Source organism: Hippocampus comes, unplaced genomic scaffold (assembly GCF_001891065.2).
Source record: "Hippocampus comes isolate QL1 unplaced genomic scaffold, H_comes_QL1_v1.1 scaffold434, whole genome shotgun sequence".
NCBI classification, from domain to species: domain Eukaryota; kingdom Metazoa; phylum Chordata; class Actinopteri; order Syngnathiformes; family Syngnathidae; genus Hippocampus; species Hippocampus comes.
Genome location: NW_017805117.1, coordinates 284,532 through 306,193, shown reverse-complemented (window position 1 = coordinate 306,193; position 21,662 = coordinate 284,532). Strand labels below are relative to the sequence as shown.

Here is a 21,662-nt window from a genome sequence, read left to right as displayed (position 1 = left end):
TCGTGCTGGGTGTCTCATCTTTTTGATTGGAGGGAGTTGCCTGGGGGGTGGATCTCTCCTGGTCCGACGAGTTGCTCGCACGCTAGCTCAGCTGAAAAAAGGCCACATGCGCGGACGCCATTTTGCTGCACCAGTGCACCGCACTTGATGAATCTCCTTGTGCACACCTGTCTTCAAATCACTCCCAGGCCTGACGTCACTTCCGCCAATCCAACGTGGGATCGGCTCCCACTCAGTGACAAGTGTAGTCTCTCTTCTGCCTGTGGTTAGCTGTCAGCCCCAACCCCCCATCCTCTTTAGGATGGGGTTGTTGAATATGGATGCATGCAACTTCTCTTGCTTGTTTCTGAAATTATATGTCCACCACTTCCAGTTTGAGTAGCATTTATTCAGATATTTTCAGGAACTTATCAGGAGTAAAAATCACTGCAGGCATTCTCCTCCCCATTTTTTCATAAAAAATAGAAACAAAAACAAATAGTGGTGCGCGCAACACATTGGTTAATGGGGGAGAGGGGGTCACTTGCTGGACATTTTTTAATAACACAGAGTGTAAATAGCACCACACAAATCAGCCATTGATCACAGTGGCTCATAAATTTACTATTATAGATCCATCAATTGTTTATGTTCATTTTCTATATTCTGTCAGTCGTTCCTTTTTCAGATTCCCAACACACACACAGATATTAAAGAGCAACAATGTACATTATTCCATATGTTAATCAATGTAATAAATCATAAGACGGACACAAACAGTGCGCTCGCCCGCACACACGCACACGCACGCGCACACACACACACACACACACACACACTTGAGTTTACTTGACTGTGCTTGAAACGCATGCAGGCTTTCCCTCAACACTCGTGTCCCATTGGCCAGGCATTACTAGCCAAGTTACAGACTCTGGCACTCACTAATGAGACTGTCAATCATTACTGTTATAAAAAGTTTGTTTTCCCAAAAAAAAAAAAGGCCGGCGGCATGCGCTCCTTCCTCTCAGAGTAAATCCCTTCCGTCATGCGATTTTTGGGACACACTCTTCATTCAAGCGGCTGCCGTCGCCACGGCAACACAACCCACTGACACCGAAAAGAACAAATCAGCGTGAAAGACGCGACACTTCCCTGCATCATCCGCATCCGATCACCACCAGTGAGAAGCGTATTCAAAATGATACATTAGACGGGTCTACTTCCAATGAATTAAGGAGCAAAATAAGACTTTCGAGTTATGAGTTCGAGTTTCCATCAAGGCTTATTAATGATACATTCAGAATGCTATAATCGTGTGTCTGTCTGTCTGTCTACCTGAAAGCAGACAGTGTATCAGTGTGAGTCTGTGGGCGTGCGCGCGCGTATAGGCTCCCCAGCCCGTAAATGGAACACATTTCCGTAGGAAACACTCGCACCTCATTGGCTCGACACAGTGCAACAATCCTCCAATGAGGTAAGTCGGAGCGTCTCTGAGGCCCCCCCCATAACAAAGAAATTGAGTTGAGTGGCTATTTGTGCGTGCATGTGTGCGTTTTTGGGCGTCCCTCGCTGAACGGAGAGGATACGGTTGCCGCGTTGACATGTCGTTGAGCAGAGAGAAAAGGTGTACCGGAATGTGTCTAGACCTCTGCTCCTTTCAAGCCGATTCGTTCGTCCTCCTGTCAGTCACTGCTGGGCTTCTTCAGTGAGAAGGCCAGGATGCCAAAATGGCCGCTGAGTTGTTGGACCTGCACCCAAGAAAAGTAAATCATTGACGACATGATATTTGCCAAATAATGACTCTCACAACAACTGAACAGTAGCACGACAGCACGTGTCCTCACCACCGACACGCCGTAGTGTATGTGCGCCAGCACGACGACGGCCGTCCACAAGTGCAGCAACAGCATTTCATCGGCCACCAGGCCCGACACGGCCAGCGTCACCACGGCAGCCATCGGTAGCAGCAACCAGCTCAGCGGCTGGCAGCGCGTGTTGCTCATTTGACAGACGATCAGCTTGCACTGAAACACACGCGCGAGCACAGCGCTAAATGATAGTCATGCCAAAATGCAAAGTGGCACTGTCAAGGAAATCAAGGAAACGATTCACATGAGCAAACTTCAGTGCTCAAGAGCCATCTTTTATTTTGAAATGCACATGTACTTGGTTTTAAAAACAAAATAACCTACATATAGAGATGAAAGTGGACTTTCCTGAAAATACAAAAATACATATATACATACATATATATACACACACACCGTATTTTCCGCACTAAAAGGCGCACTGGATTATGAGGCGCACCTTCAATGAATGGTCTATTTTGTAATTCTGTTCATATATTGACGCAATGGATTATAAAACTCAATCTACAATGCATCCACTAGATGGAGCTATGCTCCTTCCATTTGACTCGAGACATTCATGACCGCCTCCGAAAAACGTAAATTAACGATTACTTCAATGAAACTACGAAAATTGAAAATGCATCAAAAAAGAAAATGAAGCGAGGAAATCACAAAATAAATTCTACAGCCCGCCTACAAAATTTATTTTGTGATTTCTTTATTTGTGAATACAGGACACAAAGGAATAAACACTTCTGACAGTCCAGTCTCCTACATTTTACTGACATCTGATTTTTCTGTTGGAGCTATGCTCAAGGAAATGCCAACAGAACGATCAGATGTCAGTAAAATGTAGGAGACTGGACTGTCTCAGAAGTGTTTGTTATTTCTTCCTTTGTTGTGTATCCACAAACAAGGAAATCACAAAATAAATTTCGAGTGGAACGGAAGAAGAGAAGGCAAGGAGACGGACAAAGACGTACCTGTATTTGGTGAGACTGTGAAAACCATTAAAGTGTGCATTTTTAAAAAATCAACACCACCGCTCTCCTTTTTTCGGAGCTGCAATAAAAAGCAGCGGCACAGTTCACTGAACCAACAACAAGTTATAACACTGTAAGCATGTCTCCAGCAAGGAGCCATCTTGGGGTCGACATATTACTGTAATGACCATACACAAGGCGCATCGGATTTTAAGGCGCGCTGTGAGCTTTCAAGAACATGGAAGACTTTTCAGTCTGCCTTATAGTGCGGAAAATACGGTATATAATTTTGACTGACTTATCAGGTTTGTTGACCTTTCTAATGTCGTCGGACAAAAAAAATCTCTGTTCAAGTCCTTTTCCTCAAGCCATGACCACTTGAACGTGTTCCTAACACTCGCTTCTATTGCACGTATGTCACTCGCTTCTATTACACGTAATCAGATGTCAGTAAAATGTAGGAGACTGGACTGTCTCAGAAGTGTTTGTTATTTCTTCCTTTGTTGTGTATCCACAAACAAGGAAATCACAAAATAAATTTCGAGTGGAACGGAAGAAGAGAAGGCAAGGAGACGGACAAAGACGTACCTGTATTTGGTGAGACTGTGAAAACCATTAAAGTGTGCATTTTTAAAAAATCAACACCACCGCTCTCCTTTTTTCGGAGCTGCAATAAAAAGCAGCGGCACAGTTCACTGAACCAACAACAAGTTATAACACTGTAAGCATGTCTCCAGCAAGGAGCCATCTTGGGGTCGACATATTACTGTAATGACCATACACAAGGCGCATCGGATTTTAAGGCGCGCTGTGAGCTTTCAAGAACATGGAAGACTTTTCAGTCTGCCTTATAGTGCGGAAAATACGGTATATAATTTTGACTGACTTATCAGGTTTGTTGACCTTTCTAATGTCGTCGGACAAAAAAAATCTCTGTTCAAGTCCTTTTCCTCAAGCCATGACCACTTGAACGTGTTCCTAACACTCGCTTCTATTGCACGTATGTCACTCGCTTCTATTACACGTATGTCAGCTTGCCTGTTTACCTGTTTGAACATTGCGCTGGGGCCGTACCTGGCCGATCACGCATGAATTAATTTACACAAAACACTATTCAAATACTCGACATTCAATGATTAATCTTATTTTTGTGTGCGCACGTGCACCCTTTGTGGCTTGCATTCTCGCTGAAATTTCAAAATCGCAGAGATATGGCGAGATCATGACAGTGCGAGGGGAGGGGTGTTACTGTGACTAGTGTCCGTGCCTCAACATTGCTACGCTCGTGAAAGCAAAACAACGAACTCAAACGCGTGTTCGTTCAATGATGTCAACTAATATCCGGATTCATTTTAGGCAATTTTTCCTCAATTTTTCCGGAGGAAATGTCATGAAAATTTGAAAATCCAGAGTTCCGGGAAAATCCGGAGGACTTTCATCTCTATATAAACCAAACAATTAGAGGAAAAAAAAAGTGAAATGATCGCAAGAAGCACGAGCGAATTCTGTGTCAAACGCGTTGACTGGAGGACACCCACCGTGACGTTGGCAAAGGCCGTGCCCACCATGAGGTAGTAGAGCCTGGGCTGCAGCTCCAGGATGTCGGAAGGAGAAAAGAGCACCCAAATGGTGGACAGGACGAATAGCAGCACGGGTGACAGGAAGGGCAGGAAGGCCTCGTACACGCTGCTGTGTTTCAACGAGTTGCTGCGGTACGCCCTGAACAAACACAACCAGGTCCCCCTTATGCCAAAGCTACATACTAATTCGTGACGACGACAACAAATCCTACCTGAACACGTTGCAGAGGCTCATAGGCAACGTCACCAAGAAGGAACAGGCTGAAAATGATCAGACAGTATTAAATTGCAAACGTGCGAGATGGTTCAAACACTCACCATGCGCTCCTCACAAGACCTCATTTTTGTCACATTCAAAGGATTTCAATTGCTGAAGATGAGAACAAATCTCGTCAGACTGGTGACTGCTCAACAGTCTGAGGCGTTCAAAACACCGCCTCTTCTCGCACTCTGCAGAAGCAGTGCAACAGTAAGTTGCCTCCAGTTGGAAAGTCTGGACGTTTCTTTTGACAATAAGTGAAAAGGGTGAGGTTAGTAGATGTGGTTGAGTAAGTGCAACACTTGAGTGCAGAAGGAACGGAGATCGTGGAAAGGTAATAAAAGCATCTGGTTGTATTACTGGTTTCTTACAAAATGAATGTTCCGTATTTTCAGCACTAAAAGGCGCACTGGATTATGAGGCGCACCTTCAATGAATGGCCTATTTTGTCTTTTTTTTTCTCCATATATTGGATGCAGTGGATTATAAAACGCAATCACCAATGCATCCGCTAGATGGAGCTACGCTCCTTCCATTCGACTCGAGAGGCGTTCATGACCGCATCCGAAGAACGTAAACTAACGATTACTTCAATGAAACTACGAAAATTGAAAATAATGCATCAAAACAGAAATATCAAGGGAGGAAATCACAAAATAAATTCTATACCCCGCCCCCTACAGAATTTATTTGTGATTTCCTTGTTTGTGAATACACAACAAAGGAATAAACAAACACTTCTGAGACAGTCCAGTCTCCTACATTTTACTGGCATCTGATCATTCTTTTGGCATTTCCTTGAGCGTAGCTCCAACAGAACGATCAGATGTCAGTAAAATGTAGGAGGCTGGACTGTCTCAGAAGTGTTTATTTATTCAAACGTGGATATCACAAAATAAATTCTGTAGGGGGGCAATAGAATTTATTTTGTGATTTCCTGGCTTGATTTTCTCTTTTGATGCATTATTTTCAATTTTCGTAGTTTCATTGAAGGAATAGTTCATTTATGTTTTTCCGAGGCAGTCATGAACGGAAGAAGAGATGGCACGGAGTCGGACAAAGACGTACCTGTATTTGGTGAGACTGTGAAAAACATTAAAGTGTACGTTTAAAAAAAAAAAACAAAAAACACCACCACAGCTCTCCTTTTTTCAGAGCTGCAACAAAAACTTATTTGATAAAGCAGTGACACAGTTCACTGAACCAACAGCAAGTTATAACATTGTAAGCATGTCTCCAGCAAGGAGTCATCTTGAGGTCAATTATTACCGTAATGACCATACACAAGGCGCACCTGATTTTAAGGCGCGCGGTGAGCTTTTTAGAAAATCGAAGACTTTTTGGTGCGCTCTATAGTGCAGAAAATACGGTAAGTTTGAAGAAAAAAAAAATCATTTTGGAATACAGCTGTCACAAAGGGAAAAGGTGATGCGCTGCAAATACTTTTTTTTGCGCTTGTAAATGACCTCAACGGTTCAATTGAACAGCGTTTAACTTGGCACAGTAATGCTGTGCTACATATTATGCGTCTCACCCACTATCATGAAGGTGAAAAGGTCTCTGTAGAGAAAGTAGAACAGGACAGGCTGGTACCAGGTCTCCACACCCACCACTGCTGTCACCACGTAGACCAGGGAGATGGTCTGGAAAGCGGGGGGGGGGGGGTTAGCCGGAGGGTACACAGGGCGACTTAAACCACATTGTGAATAACTGATCATGTTGATGCAATTTTCTCAACCTCACCACTTGACTGATGTCGTAGCCCCACGGCAGGAAAAGCACACCTGTGTTGTACTTTTCCCAATGCGACAGGATGAAGGAGAACAGCACCACCCAAAGGATGTAGTAAAGCGTGGCCACGCCCACGCCGCTGGGGCCGCGCCCAAATATAGAATAGACTGTGGCCACGAAGAAGATGCAAGCCCAGCTGTCCAGCCCGTGGTCAAACAGCTCCCCGAGTGGTGTGGAGGAGTTGGTGCGGCGCGCCTGCTTGCCGTCCACGCCGTCTGCACAGATGCGTCGTCACGGTGTGCCGGGAAACAAACGGAAGAGGGAGGAGGAGGAGGAGACGTAAACGCAGTTGCTTACCGAGCGTGTAGGCCAAGAAGTTGAAGATCCCCGCCGTCACCCACACCCAGCTCGGCACATGCTGATGTCCGACGGCTGAAACGCACGCACGCACGCAAAATTAAAAAAGCAGACGACAGCACACAGAAGACAAATTTGCTGCAAGGTTCCTGAAATGCTTGTATTTAGTTTGGTGATCAGTTACCATCAGCTAACATTGGCAGTTCAATTAGTGACGAAAGCGTCTGTGTTGGGATAATGTGAAACCGGGGTTACTTGTGTGAACACACCCGAGGCGTTGAAGTCATAGTCGTAGAAGGCCAACATGAGGAAGTTCACCACGAGGAACATGAAGCCGGTGAACGTGATGAGGTTGGGAGCCAGCCACTTTGGTAGAAACTAAAATCAAAGAAACGTAAGCCTCGGCGTGAGGATAAGAAATGATGAGAAAGAACAAAGTGACTCAGCAATAGTAGTAACGTGGTATCAACCGGCATGAAATTATTATGGCGGTGAAGGCATTTTAGAAGGAAGGTGGCCTTTTGGCCAGATGCACTTTTAGAATTCTAATTTTATTTCTAAACCAAAAAAATAAAAATTGTCATAATACCATATGAAAATAATGGACACAAAGTCATGTCTCTCTCCTCCTTACGGCAAAACTGTTTACACCGCAAATGGCAAGCTACTCCCTTTCAACCCTTTCATGTATATCATCGCTTGGAACACAGATACATGAAATTCCTGGTGAATGGCTCTACCTTGTGTGTCTCCACAATAAACCAAAAATATTGTGGCTGTCTGATGATTTTTTTCCCCCCCCAGTAACTTTTTATCAGATTCGATTCTCGCCCTTTAAAGCTTTACAAATGCCACATCAACTCTGCAGGCAACACAGGTCAAGCGAACCATAGGGGACATCTAAACACTACACTGGATTGCATAAGATGTCATGAGAAAGTTCATTACAACCATCCCGTGGGGCAATAATGTGGGACATGATGCAACACTGCAAGGAGTGTCATCCAAGTGTCAGTCATCGTCAAAACAGGCACATCAACGCACACCCAAGGCTAATGTGTTTCTCACCTTCACCACAAAGTTCCAGAAAGGGTGCATGACGTAAACGGACAGAGGATTGGAGTCCACTGCGCTGTACTGCAAACAGACACACGACACAGTACGCTATCAGTGTCATTTGTCATCGTGACACGCATGCAAGTGAACGCAACTGCCCGTGACTTGCTTTCATTGCGTTCTGTCAGCAGTTGGTCGCATTTTAAATATATTTGTAAAATATGGTGGTAGGGCCCAACTGACAATTCGAGTTACTGAACTAACGCGACATCGGTTCATGAACAGTCTTGACAGGTTGATTCTCGCACTGCATAAATATCATTTGTCTTTTTTTTTTTTTTAAATCATACAAATCTGACAAAAAAAAAAAAAGGTAGGTTCACATTTGCGTTTTGAAAATGAGTCAGACCTGGCAATTGAGTAAAATGAAAATCAAATGTTAATTATACAAATGAAATTTACCAAGCAAAACCACATTGCAACTATACAAGTGTCTTCAAACATAGAGTATTTAGACTATATTTTAGTTGTCGGCCAGCTTTTAGGTTTTCCTCATTGAAAGTCCATTAATCAATGCCAGCCGCGCAAAAACAAACAAAAAAATGCCTTTTTTAAAAAAAAAATAAAGTACAATCAATCGCCAACTTCTCCATTACAACCTCAGAATGCTCAGCGTGGCGACATTACACTAATAATGGAAGGCAGCAGGAAGGATGAGGAAACCGCACGTTTCATGTGATCACACGTACAAGCTCAAACTGTTGCACTAACTCACAATATCTCAATTCATTTGCATTCGCCATGCTCTCAAGAGAGTGGCAGTTAAATAGCACCAGGGGGAAAAATATGTTCTGATGTGTCTCATGAGGAGGGGGAACCAGGGTAAAATAATTACAACTCGGAAGTCCCGATCACATTTGAGGCACCCAAGTCACTTTATTTTTAGCATCTGCCGCTACAGAGTCCCGATACCTTGGCAATGCATTAGGAAAAAAGTGGACATCCTAAACTGTTTCTGTTCTCTTCACTTTAGTTTTGGATAAGATGTACAATGATGCCCTTTCAGTTTACTAAAAGCAAGGGTGCATGTAACAATTTTGGTGTTGTCCTCAAAGGAGCAGCAGAGGAAGTGTCAAGGCATCCTCTGACCTCTGCATAATCATTCTTATTGCCATCTCCTCGGCCCACCAAAAAAAAAAAAAAAAATTACTTCAGGAGATCCCAAACACACTTTTATTCAAGCATTACCATTGCATCATCAAAGCGCGAAAGCTATTTTCAATACTTACCAACACTATAGATTTGTGAAAATTATGAAATGTATCAAATTTTGACATCGAGATTCAGCAGCGTTACACTGATGACTATTTCACTACTCAAAACATTTGCTCAATTTCCCGACAAAGAAAAAAGGGGCTTGTTTCTGCAGAAAATCTGCGCCAACATTGTGAAGACACATACAGTTCTCGACAGTTTCAAAACCCATCCAGAACACTATCCGCAGATTCCCATAAGAGTTTCAAAGGTTATTCCGTTTTTCTTGATTTTGCACACTGTGGTCAATTTAAAATGACTTTTGTACTCACAGCTCAGACAGTAATCTACAATTTGAAAATGCAATTTTTAATGCTTTCATTTGGGGATTTTTAAAGCAAGGCAATGTAGCTTGAGCCATAAATGCTATGGAATAGAAGCAAACTGTTATGATCTGCGTTTACATACATACATACATAGACACACACATACATACATAGACATACATTGACATCGATGGGCTAGCGGGTTAGCATGCTACCTTGTACTTGTCGAAGCCTGCGAGTTGCTCCTGCGTGACGTATTCGTACAGAAGAGCCATCATGGAACAGTCCGTCGCCGCTACGCAATACAACAAATGACGATGAAACTGCGGGCGACCGTTCCAGGTTTGATTTCAGCGGCCGAGGCGAAGTTAAGTGATCATAGAAGCGTAGCCGCTGTCGGTCACGCCGGGTGACGCGATATCGGAACACTCTTTGGCCGCTCCTCCCTAGAATAGGGCGACACCCCACTAGTGATTTGGACTCACTAGTGACGCCTGTAGGCCGGATGACCACAACGCAGCGTTCACTCATTGCAGAAAGAGACCTACTACATGTGAGTTACGCTCACTACCGTCATTGGGAACCCAGGTGACCACAGCACCCCTAACATTTCCATGTGTAATAACGCTCATACCAGGGTTCACCTAAGTTTTTGAATTTGAGGACTATTTATCGTTGAATAATGCGAAGGGCTAAATCTAAGTCTTCAGTGACGATGCTTTCGGGACGGGGGAAGAAAGAAGACTAACTGTAGGGGAAAAGGCGTAAGCACGCAAGGGTCCATCAATATTACATTCAATTTGGCTACAGTATAAGATTGAGAACGAATAAGTGGAACCCAGAGCAGAATTGCGTTTCAAGATAGGTACATTCTAATTATCATGGTAACCGATGTTCTTGCGACGATTTTGCGCATACACGCGTTTCACCACGCGATCAATGGAAAAAAGAAATGTCACAAAGCGTGCCCACGTGGGAAGAAACGGTCAGGCTGTATAATAACAGACTAGGATAACAATGACGTCCCACCCGTCCTAGAGTAAGATCCAGCCATGACATCCCATGACAAAAGTGTGCACACGATTTTATTTTAATGGTATGTATTTCAAATTTATGAAAAAATACATCAAAAATTCACGATTAAAAAAATGTTAATGTTACGGCACCGTGGCATACTAACACACGGTAGTAACAGGTCTGGGCTTCAAGTACAGTAGTTGTTTTCACAGAAGCACCTGAACGCTTCATTTCCGTTTGTACAGAAGTTATCATATTTGCATGATGTCGGTGAACGCAACATACGTCTGCGCTTTGGCAACAGCAAGAGTACTCTGTAAAATAGTTATGAATAGGAAGACGTCACTCGTACTTCCGGAAGGTGATTGCACCGTTACACATTCAACTTTGTCACTTAAGTAAGGTAGAGTAATTGGGGAGAAAACGAGGTAGCATGCTGAAAGGATGAGTTTAGCTTTTTTCTCTACCAGAGCAGGTGGATTGTATGAAGTGAAAAGAAGATGCGGCGTGAGAAAAGTGCTTCAAAAGGAACACTGAATACCGACTTTAATTTACATTTTAACAGGTAATTGAGTCAAAGACGTGCAAATCCAGACATGCCTGTATTTGACATCATTGTGGGACTGCATAATCAATTCAGGAGCTAAATTAAATTAGTCATGGTGGATGTTGCATACGCGCTTCTAACTCGCGCTTATTCCTCGATGACACAAAAACATACACGTGGTCAATGAACGCAGCACACGGCAGCGTTATAACATTTCCCGGAGTTCATGCAACGCATCAGTCGTAGCGACTGACAGCAGAGTTTGGAGGAAAAAAAACGGACGGCGACATGACATCAAAACATACGGATATCGAGCGATGACCTAATAAATATGATCGATATTTATTCGTGCATTGCGGAGAATATGTCCGTGCTAATATCCAACAATGATCTGAAGACGACACGCAGTGAATTAGGACCGGAGCGACGGTCTTTCTTCCTAGCAACGACCGCTAGCTGGGTAGCTAATTTGTCCCTTGTAGCTTAGTAACGTTCAGGCAGCGTTCAAGGACCAAACATCGGAAAGCTGCATCCACGTAAACGTCTAATGCTCGGACTGGATAGAAATCAAACCCTCTGGTCCTCCTGTCCGACGGATGAGACAGCGAGAGAGGCTTTAAATCCCCACCCCCCGATGCCTGAGCCTGTTTTGTGGGTCAGCTGTTCGTCTTGGTGGCGGCGGTGGAACCAAACCATCGCAATTGTTGTGCCCTGCCGGATAAACATGAGCTGGTTAGTTGGAAACAATCGTACTCGTCAAATGTTCACACATTTACAGCATTGTGTTAAATAAATGAGTGTCGTCGAGTAAATGTGTCTTATTTGGTCGTAGTTATTCTCCCCGCCTCTGGGTATCGCTGTTGCTTGTTTACATTGTCACACCCACCCGTTCAAATCTGATCCAATGACATGGGGAAAAAAATGGAGAAAGATCACCATTTTATCCAAATAAAATCACTATACTTTGGGAATCATATTGAGAAAAGGCTGTAATCGTATCCCCCCCCCCCCAATAGTACCAAGTCATGGCACGTGGGATTCCTCTTGTGGTATGCAAAAGATTCTGAATGAAATGAAACATAACAGTGGCCGAAACATTTTTTAATCTAGTACAGTGCATTTAAGTACAGTTCAGTTGCATTTAACTTCATTTAAAGCATTTATTATTTCATTATTTTTAGTTCCAATATTTAAGTACACTCCTGTAACAGTTTAAATTGCATGACGTTAGAGGTTTACAATAATACAATAATTTACTGCTGATACTTGGAGAGCCAAGTATTTTGTTTTTGAGGTGCTACTTGTTCTAAAAGTTTGTGAAACATTGACTGTACTGTGTTAAACATCAAGCTCAACCTTCAAAGCAGAAATATTCTTCCTTAAACCATCCATTCATTTGACTTTTTCTGTATTTTTGGCGGCTGGTTCATCAGATTTTGTGGGGCGTGAAAGCATTCTAAGAGGAAACGCGGCCATGGAGGTTCGCTTTGGCAACATCGTATTCAACTCCAAGTTCGACTCAGGCAACCTGGCCCGCGTGGAGAAGGTGAATAAGCACATAACGAGCTTCCTTAATGATGCTGCTCCGGCCCCCGGAGGGGCCGCATGCGCCTCCAACATCCCCGACTACGAGTTTAACGTGTGGACGCACCCCGACTGTGCCGGCACGGAACACGAGAACGGCAACAGGTGACTACACTGTATAACGCTAGAAATGAAATGAATGAATGAAATGAATAACATTGGAAATAATCAATAATGGTGCAGTTTTGTTGACCAAAAAGTTTTGAGAATGAAGCCCCAGTTTGGCAAGGAAGTTGGCATTTTGTGAAAGTCACAAACGGAAGTTGCAATTTGACAGGAAAATTTTATACAGTTACCTCAAAATAGATGGCATATTGCAAGTAATGTTTTGAAAGACAGCTTTTGTATTTCTTTAACAAATGGTTTTGTATTTGAGGTCATGGTTCCACTTCAGCGTGCAGGGCATGGCGCCTGGAAGGCTGCTCAAGATCAATGTGATGAACATGAACAACCAGAGGAAGCTTTACAATCAAGGCATGGCGCCTCTCGTACGGACTTTCCCCGGAAAGAACAAGTGGGAGCGTGTCCGAGACAGACCCGTCACTGAGGTACCAAACACGCTTCATCAAAGAGTGACAGAATTAACACAATGCATCTTTTGCTCCTCTTGTTCTTCAGATTGTTCGCAACCAGTTCATCTTGTCCTTCACTCACCGTCTGCTGGAGGTTCGAGGCGCCACCACCTTCTTCTCCTTCTGCTTCCCTTTCTCGTACGCCGAGTGTCAGGAGATGCTGCAGTCCTTGGACGACAGCCACCGCCACGCGGCACGGCTCGGTCCTTCCAGGTAACACCGCAAACTCATGAAATGATTACAAAGAAAGTTACTGACAAATAAAAAGTCATATAAGTACAGTATACTTTCGGACAAATGGTCCCAATGTTTTCTGTGCGTGTCAGCCCCGCAGATGAGGTTTACTACCGGCGTGAGCTGCTGTGTCGCTCTCTGGACGGCAACCGTGTGGACCTGCTCACTGTGACCAACTGCAGCGGCATGCAGGACGAGCGTGAGCCTCGGCTGCCGCAGCTCTTCCCTGACGCTGAAACGCCGAGACCTCACCGCTTCGAGAACAAAAAGGTACAAATACTTGTTAGCGTAGGGGTGGCTAGGACCGTTCCTTAGCTTTTGTGTCACGCCATCCTTTATTATAACCTTATAAGCAAACCCCTCGTCACCCAAATTGCTCGCATTGCTCACATTATTTGTCGGGACTTTTGAACATGGGTCTTGGCAGGTGTTCTTCCTGAGCAGCCGCGTGCACCCCGGAGAGACGCCGTCCTCGTTTGTCTTCAACGGCTTCCTGGACTTCATCCTGCGGAAAGACGACCCGCGAGCTCACGCGCTCAGAAACATGTTCGTCTTCAAGCTCATCCCCATGCTCAACCCAGATGGCGTCGTGCGAGGGCATTACAGGTCAGAACAACTTACCGCACTTGTTTAATGAGACACTTAAGGTACTACCGCACAGTCTAAGAATAATGCGGGAGGAGTGGACTGGAAAAAAATAATAATAATAATCGGACAGAAACCAAGGCAGAAGTATTTTGAGAATAAATTTAAGAGTTTGCATTGCAACAGTGCAAGATCGATTTAGCCAATGAACTCCTGATTTCACGGAATTAGTGTATTTTTGGCACAGTATGCAGTTTAGCTGTTGTTTTGAATGCGTAGGACCGACTCGCGGGGCGTGAACCTGAACAGACAGTACATGAATCCCAGCCCCGAGCTTCACCCATCCATCTACGCCGCCAAAGCACTGCTGCTCTACCATCACTTGCACAACCATACGACACACGATAAGGCGCAGCCCAGTGCCCCCCTCGCCCAGGCCCCTCCCCTTGACGTCCAAACCCTTCAACCTCACGTCGAGGATGCCGATCACAAGGTTCCTGCCCTCACCGCCCTGGAAGTCAGTTTGAACCAGCGTAATGCAGCTAAGGACGCGACGCCCCCGAAGCCCGAGCTCACCGCGGTGACGGAGGAGAACGGATGGATGGCGAAGGAAGACGTCAGCAGCTCTTCCAGCTCCTCGGAGATCATTGTCGCCGCCGTGCCGCCGGACGGACCGCAACAGCCACCAAAAGAGGGACCACCTACAATACTGGTGGCAAAAGAGAAGGAGCAGGAATCCCATCCGCCAAAGGACGGTGGCGTGGCCTATTATGTGGACTTGCACGGCCATGCCTCCAAGCGGGGCTGCTTCATGTACGGAAACAATCTGCCTGATGAGAGCCAACAGGTAAACAAAAACAGAATTTTAAGAAGAATACATTTAGATTTTGCATGATTTTTTATTATTTTTTGAGTAAGAACTGGTTAAATTGATGTCGTCGTGATGTGCTATTTGTTGCCATGGGGGTTGCAGCCAGGCAGAAAATTGCATACCGTGGTGCTCCCTGTGTGCACAGGTGGAGAACATGCTCTACCCGAGGCTGATCGCCATCAACTCGCCACACTTCGACTTTCTGGGTTGCAACTTCTCCGAGAAGAACATGTACGCACGGGACAAACGGGACGGCCAGTCGAAGGAAGGCAGCGGCCGCGTCGCCATTCATAAAGCCATCGGCATTCTGCACAGGTAAAATACGTGGGTGACGTCACATAGAAGATTGAGAGATCGTAAAATAAGCATTTCTTCGCTGCTGTGTTAGCTACACATTAGAGTGCAACTACAACACAGGAAAGGCTCTTAACCCCATCCCAGCCGCGTGCCATGACAATGGGCGGGCCACGCCACCTATGATGCCGACGTTCCCTCTCAAGTACACGCCGGAAATCTTTCAACAGGTACAGTAGATGACAACCACATACCGTTATGACAAAAAAGAAAAACACATTGGAGGAGGACCTTGAAAATATATAATCGCATATTGAATATGAATTGCGATACTGGGGGGGAATAAATGTCAATTTGATTATTTTCCAAAAATGTTCTTACGCACTCATGTCTGGAGATGACAGTCTTGCACTATAACGTAGCATTAGAGCTGCGACTGTCGCCCCGCCACTAGGTGGGACGTGCCGTGGCCATCTCGGCCCTGGATATGGCCGAGTGCAACCCGTGGCCCCGCCTGGTCCTGTCGGATTACAACTGCCTGGGCAACCTGCGGGCATGGGTGCTCAAGCACATCCGCAACACGAAAGCCCCGAGCGCCCACCCGCCGAACAAGGCCCACCACTCCGGCAAGGCGTCGCCGCCCAAGACCTTCCTCAAGTGAGTTTTCACGCACATACACGTAAAATCCCATCTCCTTATCACTTACTCTTATTATTATTCTCCGTATAAGATGCAAGCATGCTTACCTCAAACTCTTATCTGTCACTCCCAGTTGATTTTTACTGTGAAACTGACTTACTGAAATAACAAAATGCTCAAAAAACTGTGTTGTTCTCATGAAAATCATTTAGCTTCATGCTGACATACAGAAGTGAAATTGCATAGAAAGGCTCATGGAAAATGGCACCGACATTATGGTAACGATAAACCTTCATGGCAGCAGTCTGAGCGGCCAGCTGCTCGAAGGGTCCTTCGATAGGGTGCGCTGCAACAGCCAGAGCAGCAGCAGCCTGACGCCCTCCCCCAAGATGCCCAGCTCGCCCAGCTTCACCTTCGCATGCCCCCCGCCGCGGGCGCACTCGCAGAACCACGCCAGCAATGGTGGCAGCGGGCGAGGCGGCGGCCACAAGTCCGCCGGGCCCGCAAGGGGTGAGTTGCCGAGCAGAGGTGTTGATGCTTGCTGGATCTGCAGAACAGAATGAAAAGAAGCATTCATTAGCATTTTCTTGGTTTACAAGCAAACATTTCACATACCATATGGGAACATTGCCTACCTTGAAGGTGACAAAAGGTGTTGATTCTCGAGGGATTCCAAATGAAGGCCACATTGAAAAAAATGAAGGCGCATAAGGTTGGCGCTAATAACAGCATAGCGTTATTTGACCGAAGTACGTAACTTCAGACAAAGGTGTTGATTCTTGAGGTATTCCAGTGGCGATGCGATGACTACATTGCGTAATAATACCAAAACAAATTGCTACGACCTCTGGTATGTTAGCATTTTTTACAGATACAAGTACATTGGTTACCTTGGATTTGAAGATGTTGATTCTTGACAGATTTAAGTGATTAACCTTTATCGGCGTTGGATCCGCGCTTCGATTGGCTGGTCAGCATGTTGGGAGCGTGGCTTAGTGAAATCGACAGCACGGCCCGAGCATGTCCCCCTCCACTCCCGCTCCTGCATGTGTCAGCAGGTGTGTCTGTCTCCGTAGACGCCAAAACTGCAGAGAAGAGACGCCCGTCTCCTCACCACCCCCAGCCTCCTCACCACCCCCATCGCGCCGTCCTGCGTTCCCCCGGCAACAGCCACACACCCACCCGCCCACCTCAAACACCCTCACCCCCCCTTTCCCCCTCTTCGTCATCATCGTCGGCGTGCCCGGGGGCGGTGGTCTCCTCGAGCATGGCAGGTGTGTACTCCCTCCGGTCCCCGACCCTGTCGGCACTCCTGCCCTCCGTGCAGGCGCTGCCCCGGCCCGGGCTCCTCTCTAAGCTCGGCCCGCGCCTGCTGCAGGGCCCACCGCCTGCCAACAACTCGCCGGCTAGGGAAACCAAGGACTAAATTATTGAGTAAATTCGTAAGAGTCATTGGTGCTAAGGACCGATACTACTTAAACAATGCAAATACACAATGGAACCTTGAATAAATGAATCAAACACCACATAATGTTAGCGTACGTAACCGCTGTTCAGTGTTTATTTTTGTGTCGTGGGGTAAAATAGTTCAGAATATTTCTATAGTTTTATCTAAGCATACAAAATGAAACATTTCAAGGTGGGTGAAAGCATTAGTATTTCCTCGGCTCAAATTTGGGATAAAATAACATGAATCTTCAAAGGTTGCATGCAACAAAAAAAAAAAAAAAAAAACACAAGAATAACCGAATACATTTAGTAAATGAGATTACTTTTAAAAGAATCGATGTTAACATAATTTCAGGGTAAATGAAAATGTAGTGTTCCAATTTTGAGAGGGAAGTAAATCATTTTGAGATTTAAAAATAATCTGACAAAAACAGAAGAATGGGGCTCATTTCAAAAGATGACAGAATTTAGGAGATGAATTTATTTGCGGTTTTACTGCCTTTCTCTTTCGCACTTGAGATTGTCTTTCTCATGTGAATTGCTGCTAAAGCTACATTAAGTATAAATATTTTTGTTTACTTTGTGATTTGAGAGCTATTGTGATTGAATTGTTCACACTTTTGCAAACTGAACTTTCATTTTACAGATTTTAATTATCCTGGTTTTCGTTGTCTTGCATATTCTCCACCACTGTTGCTAACTAAAAGGGCCTTTTTTTTTAGTTCAAGTGGTAACAAGATTTATGTGTTTCAAAAAAATGGCTGTACATTTTTCACATAATGGCAACAAGGTGTTTTTTTCCATGATTACCGGTAGTACTTATTTGTATTTTGTGGTCTCTTGTGTGTCAATGTTGGCGTTGTTAGTTTAGCAAACATCCTATCCTTGTGGTCCATAATGAGGACTGTCCACAAGATGCGTTGTGTTTTTGGAACGAGTAGTGTATCCTGCACCATCAGTGCACAAAGACTAAATAGTAAAAGTTACATTAAATGTTGTGACATTGCGTCTTGTCACATGTGAGTTGTTGGGTTCTATTTGGGAATCTGTCATATTTTGCTCTCGTGTCTGAAAATATATATTTGTCTATTTCTATCTTCAACACTGGATTGATAGCGAACATGTTATGTAAATGAACGAAGTCAGGGGTGTCCCCCACGGATCCATGTGAGGTCCGCTGCATATTCTAATAAAATGTAACATGATTCATGATAAAAGGTTCTGAGAAAAAAATATTTTTTGTTGAAAGCTACAGACACGCTTTTTTTGTTTTTTTTAACTTACATTTTGTTTTCAATTTTCACAAATAAAAGCAAACATTACAATTTGTCTTAGCTCTGATAACACCAAGGTGAAATTGACTTTTTCCCCCTTTTGATTATGTTTGTCATCAAAGAATATGTTGACATAAAATGAAGTGGGGGGGCCCCCCCCCCTTTAATTTTTTTTGTATGTAGCTCACAATAAAAACTTACCTGATCTCAGTAAAATGTAGTGACATAATTATGTGGCAAAGATGCGAGGACAGCTGACTTACTGGCAATGCACTGCCTTGCAGTACTTGTTAGTTAAGCTTCTCACTGTGACTTGTAAAAACCTTCACTTTTTAACATACCGTCAAGAGTTTTGAGCCTTTTCCTCTGCCTCAGCATGGTGCTAATTGTTACTAGCAGATGACTCAAATGTTAATTTTTGCTGCTTTTAAATAAAATAAAGGTCACACGTTTGCAAAGCATGTTTTTGACTCCAGCTTTGTTTTTTTTTTTTTGTTTTACTTTCCCTGTGTGCCCACCAGGCCTGAATTGTGCAGACTTCCATGCAGGCTCGGCGGCGGCCTGGTCCAAACCAGCTTTACCCGCACGTGCCGGCCGAAGCGGAAGAGGAAACCGAAACATCGGCCACCGCGCCGCCGCAGCGGTCAGCCTCCACAACTCATTTTTAAACGTACATTTGGTTTTTGCTGGGAGTTCTTACATTTGTCTGTCTGTCATAGGCTGCTAAAGACTGTGGGCCCGAGCACATCCTGGCCTCGGTCAAAGTGAGCAAGTGAGTCCCAAAATTAGATTTTCATTATTACACTACTGTACTAACAAAGTTTGGGATATTTGGCTCTTGGGTGACATTTCAGGATGATCGTCAAATGCTCTGGAATCTTTACAGTCAAACTTAATTTTATTAGTCACATTTTTGAATTTGCACCAACTACATCGCATCAATACTTTTTACTGATCTATAACGAACTGACTGGCAAGACTCACGATGGGTATGATGCCTTTCTATGATTCTTCCAGTTTGTTGCAACCTTCCGATTACACACAACTAGCACTGTCAAGTATCAAAGTGCTTTGCAAAGTTCAGGCTAACTTCACTATCTGTACAGCAAGATGGCAAACAACAAAACACGATTCATGGCCGACTATTGTGGAGTTTGAACATTGTACCACCCGTGCAGGTGCGAGCTGCAGCCACATGTGGGTGTGCGCATCAGGAAGGCAGGGGCGTCCGCCGGTGCGCGCCTCGCTAAAAACCGCCCCAACGGAATCATTCAAGGTAATTCGCAAGAGTTGACCCCCCCAGCCCCGAAGATATTTTGCACTTTTCAATTACAGTACCAGTATTTGCATAAATGTGCATTTTATTTGAAATGGTATTTTGAGCTGTAGATTTAATAAAGATGGGCCTTGACCCATTTTTTCCTCTTTTAAGACTTTTGTGCATAAATGCGCCTTTAGTTTAAGGTGGCATTTTGAAAAGCATGATGGCTAGTGGAGAAAACATAATAGGGTTGGAGTTGTTTTTTTTCCCCCCAAGCGCAACCACGCTCTATACACCATAGCTAGTTGTACTTTGCTCCAATAAAAGGTGATTCAATATTTATCTCTACACATAGGTTACGATTTTAATTCAAGAACGGTTCACTGAAATCGATTCAATTCACTCACATCTTTTAAATCACAAATTTAAAAACAACTTTCATTTAAGATGGTGTTATTTTTTTGTGCCCTCCAGGAGCTGATGACGAGCGAAGCAAGCAGCAGACGTGTAAATCCCTCAAGAGGACCACTGCCCGAGCCCATGTTGTGAAATAGCGAGCGCTACGAAGGCCAATCTGGGCACTGCGCATTTCCTCAACAACCTGTGGGCTGGCAGTGAATAGCCTCGTCAGAACAATAGCGCCAACTTTAAAACCGACAGCCGTTTTATCTCTTCCTCATGAAGTGGCCAGTGAGTGTCATGTATATTTCCGTATCATTGAGTGCAATCATATTGTCGTCAGGTCCAAGTGCCTTCACCACAGTGAGTATAACCAAGCAGCGTTTACCTGCATTTAATATCACTCTATATCTTCACCAAACACTGTACTGTGACACGCTCACCTACAATTTAGTGGTACCTTGAACTCACGAGTGCCTCAAAGATTTTTTTTTGTCAGTCTTGTGGGACCCAAGAACAAACAAAAAAAAAAATCATGTTTAATTAATTAGCTGAATAATTGGTTATCTGAATTATTTCTGGCAATTATCAAAATCTGCCCCCCCCCAAAAAAAAATAAAGAAAATAGATCGCCCTCGCTCAAATGCGAACACTGGCAAGGACTGAAGCAGGCCTGTTCAATGTGGAAACAATGTCACCAGCGGGCCACGGCGAGGGAATAGCTTCCTTCCGCAACAACACGCGTGGAGTTGTGTACTCACCCCACCACGGTTTACCATCTGTTCGTAAAAGCCACTTCCAACTCGTGGTGGAAGCAGAGTTTTGGTGAGCCAAACTGACTCGGTCCTCGACACACGAGCGGCCAGTGGCTAACAAACATTTCCTCTTCTCGAAACACGCCCACTCACCTTTACCAGGTGGTCAATTACCACCACCTGTGCTATTGCCCTTGACGGACAGGCAGAATTTCCCAATAGGCGCACCTAAAATAACCCAGGGGCTACACACGAATACTACAGTGCATACAGTAATTCTCTTTTATATTCCCTAATATTTACTTTTGGGGCTGCAACAAAATGATGACATTTCAATGGGGAAGATTAGAAAGACGAGCAAAGTGAAGTTGAGCTCGGTCAAACTCAAAAGTCAAGATACCACTGTGCACACATTTGAGTGACGAGCACCTTCTTACCGAACCTCATTCTGTAAAATGTTGCCTATAAGAATCCACTTCAATGCTGCTCCTTTATACACGTTGGATATTGTCTCGCATTTTGTGTGTTTTCATAGATTCCGGCGAGTTCCGCTCGAGCGCCGCCGCCGAAATTTGTTAAGATGTTTGCTTGAACTTCCACCATTTGTTCATCCTTCTGTGATTAATTTTAAGAAAAATACGTCCAATGTAAAATATTCTCTGTGAACCACTAAGTGTTGAATATTATGCTATAAAAGTATTTTGTCACCATTATGTGTCCGTCTTTTTTTTTACTGTGGCTTCATTATAGGCTAAATATGATTAATATACACTAAATCTGTGAAAACGCTCATTCACTGCAGAGTA

The 21,662-nt window shown here is 44.3% G+C and overlaps 2 protein-coding genes across 7 annotated transcripts; one reads left to right on the top strand and one right to left on the bottom strand.

The window, feature by feature from the left end:
- Positions 1–804: 804 nt before the first annotated feature.
- selenoi (selenoprotein I) lies at positions 805–9,792 on the bottom strand. Its single transcript, XM_019865541.1, has 10 exons — positions 9,591–9,792; positions 7,808–7,876; positions 7,009–7,117; positions 6,740–6,814; positions 6,395–6,657; positions 6,186–6,294; positions 4,605–4,653; positions 4,351–4,531; positions 1,824–2,003; positions 805–1,727 (listed from the first exon to the last, which is right to left on the bottom strand). The coding sequence occupies exons 1-10, from the start codon at positions 9,651–9,653 to the stop codon at positions 1,662–1,664; spliced, it is 1,164 nt and encodes a 387-aa protein (XP_019721100.1). The 5' UTR covers positions 9,654–9,792; the 3' UTR covers positions 805–1,661.
- A 98-nt stretch (positions 9,793–9,890) lies between these two features.
- agbl5 (AGBL carboxypeptidase 5) lies at positions 9,891–21,567 on the top strand. 6 transcript variants are annotated; one of them, XM_019865535.1, is made up of 17 exons: positions 9,891–9,963; positions 11,504–11,671; positions 12,373–12,628; positions 12,900–13,071; positions 13,142–13,308; positions 13,422–13,599; positions 13,757–13,935; positions 14,194–14,761; positions 14,931–15,100; positions 15,174–15,309; positions 15,534–15,736; positions 16,020–16,228; positions 16,795–16,992; positions 18,963–19,084; positions 19,161–19,213; positions 19,620–19,717; positions 20,177–21,566. In XM_019865535.1, the coding sequence occupies exons 3-17, from the start codon at positions 12,414–12,416 to the stop codon at positions 20,254–20,256; spliced, it is 2,748 nt and encodes a 915-aa protein (XP_019721094.1). In that variant the 5' UTR covers positions 9,891–9,963; positions 11,504–11,671; positions 12,373–12,413; the 3' UTR covers positions 20,257–21,566. The 6 variants fall into 6 exon arrangements, 5 of the variants coding, with proteins under 5 accessions (XP_019721094.1, XP_019721093.1, XP_019721097.1 ...); XM_019865534.1 differs by lacking the exon at positions 9,891–9,963 and adding an exon at positions 9,988–10,957; XR_002167688.1 differs by lacking the exon at positions 9,891–9,963 and having other exon boundaries at positions 10,970–11,671; positions 20,177–20,392; positions 21,392–21,567.
- The last annotated feature ends 95 nt before the right edge of the window (positions 21,568–21,662 follow it).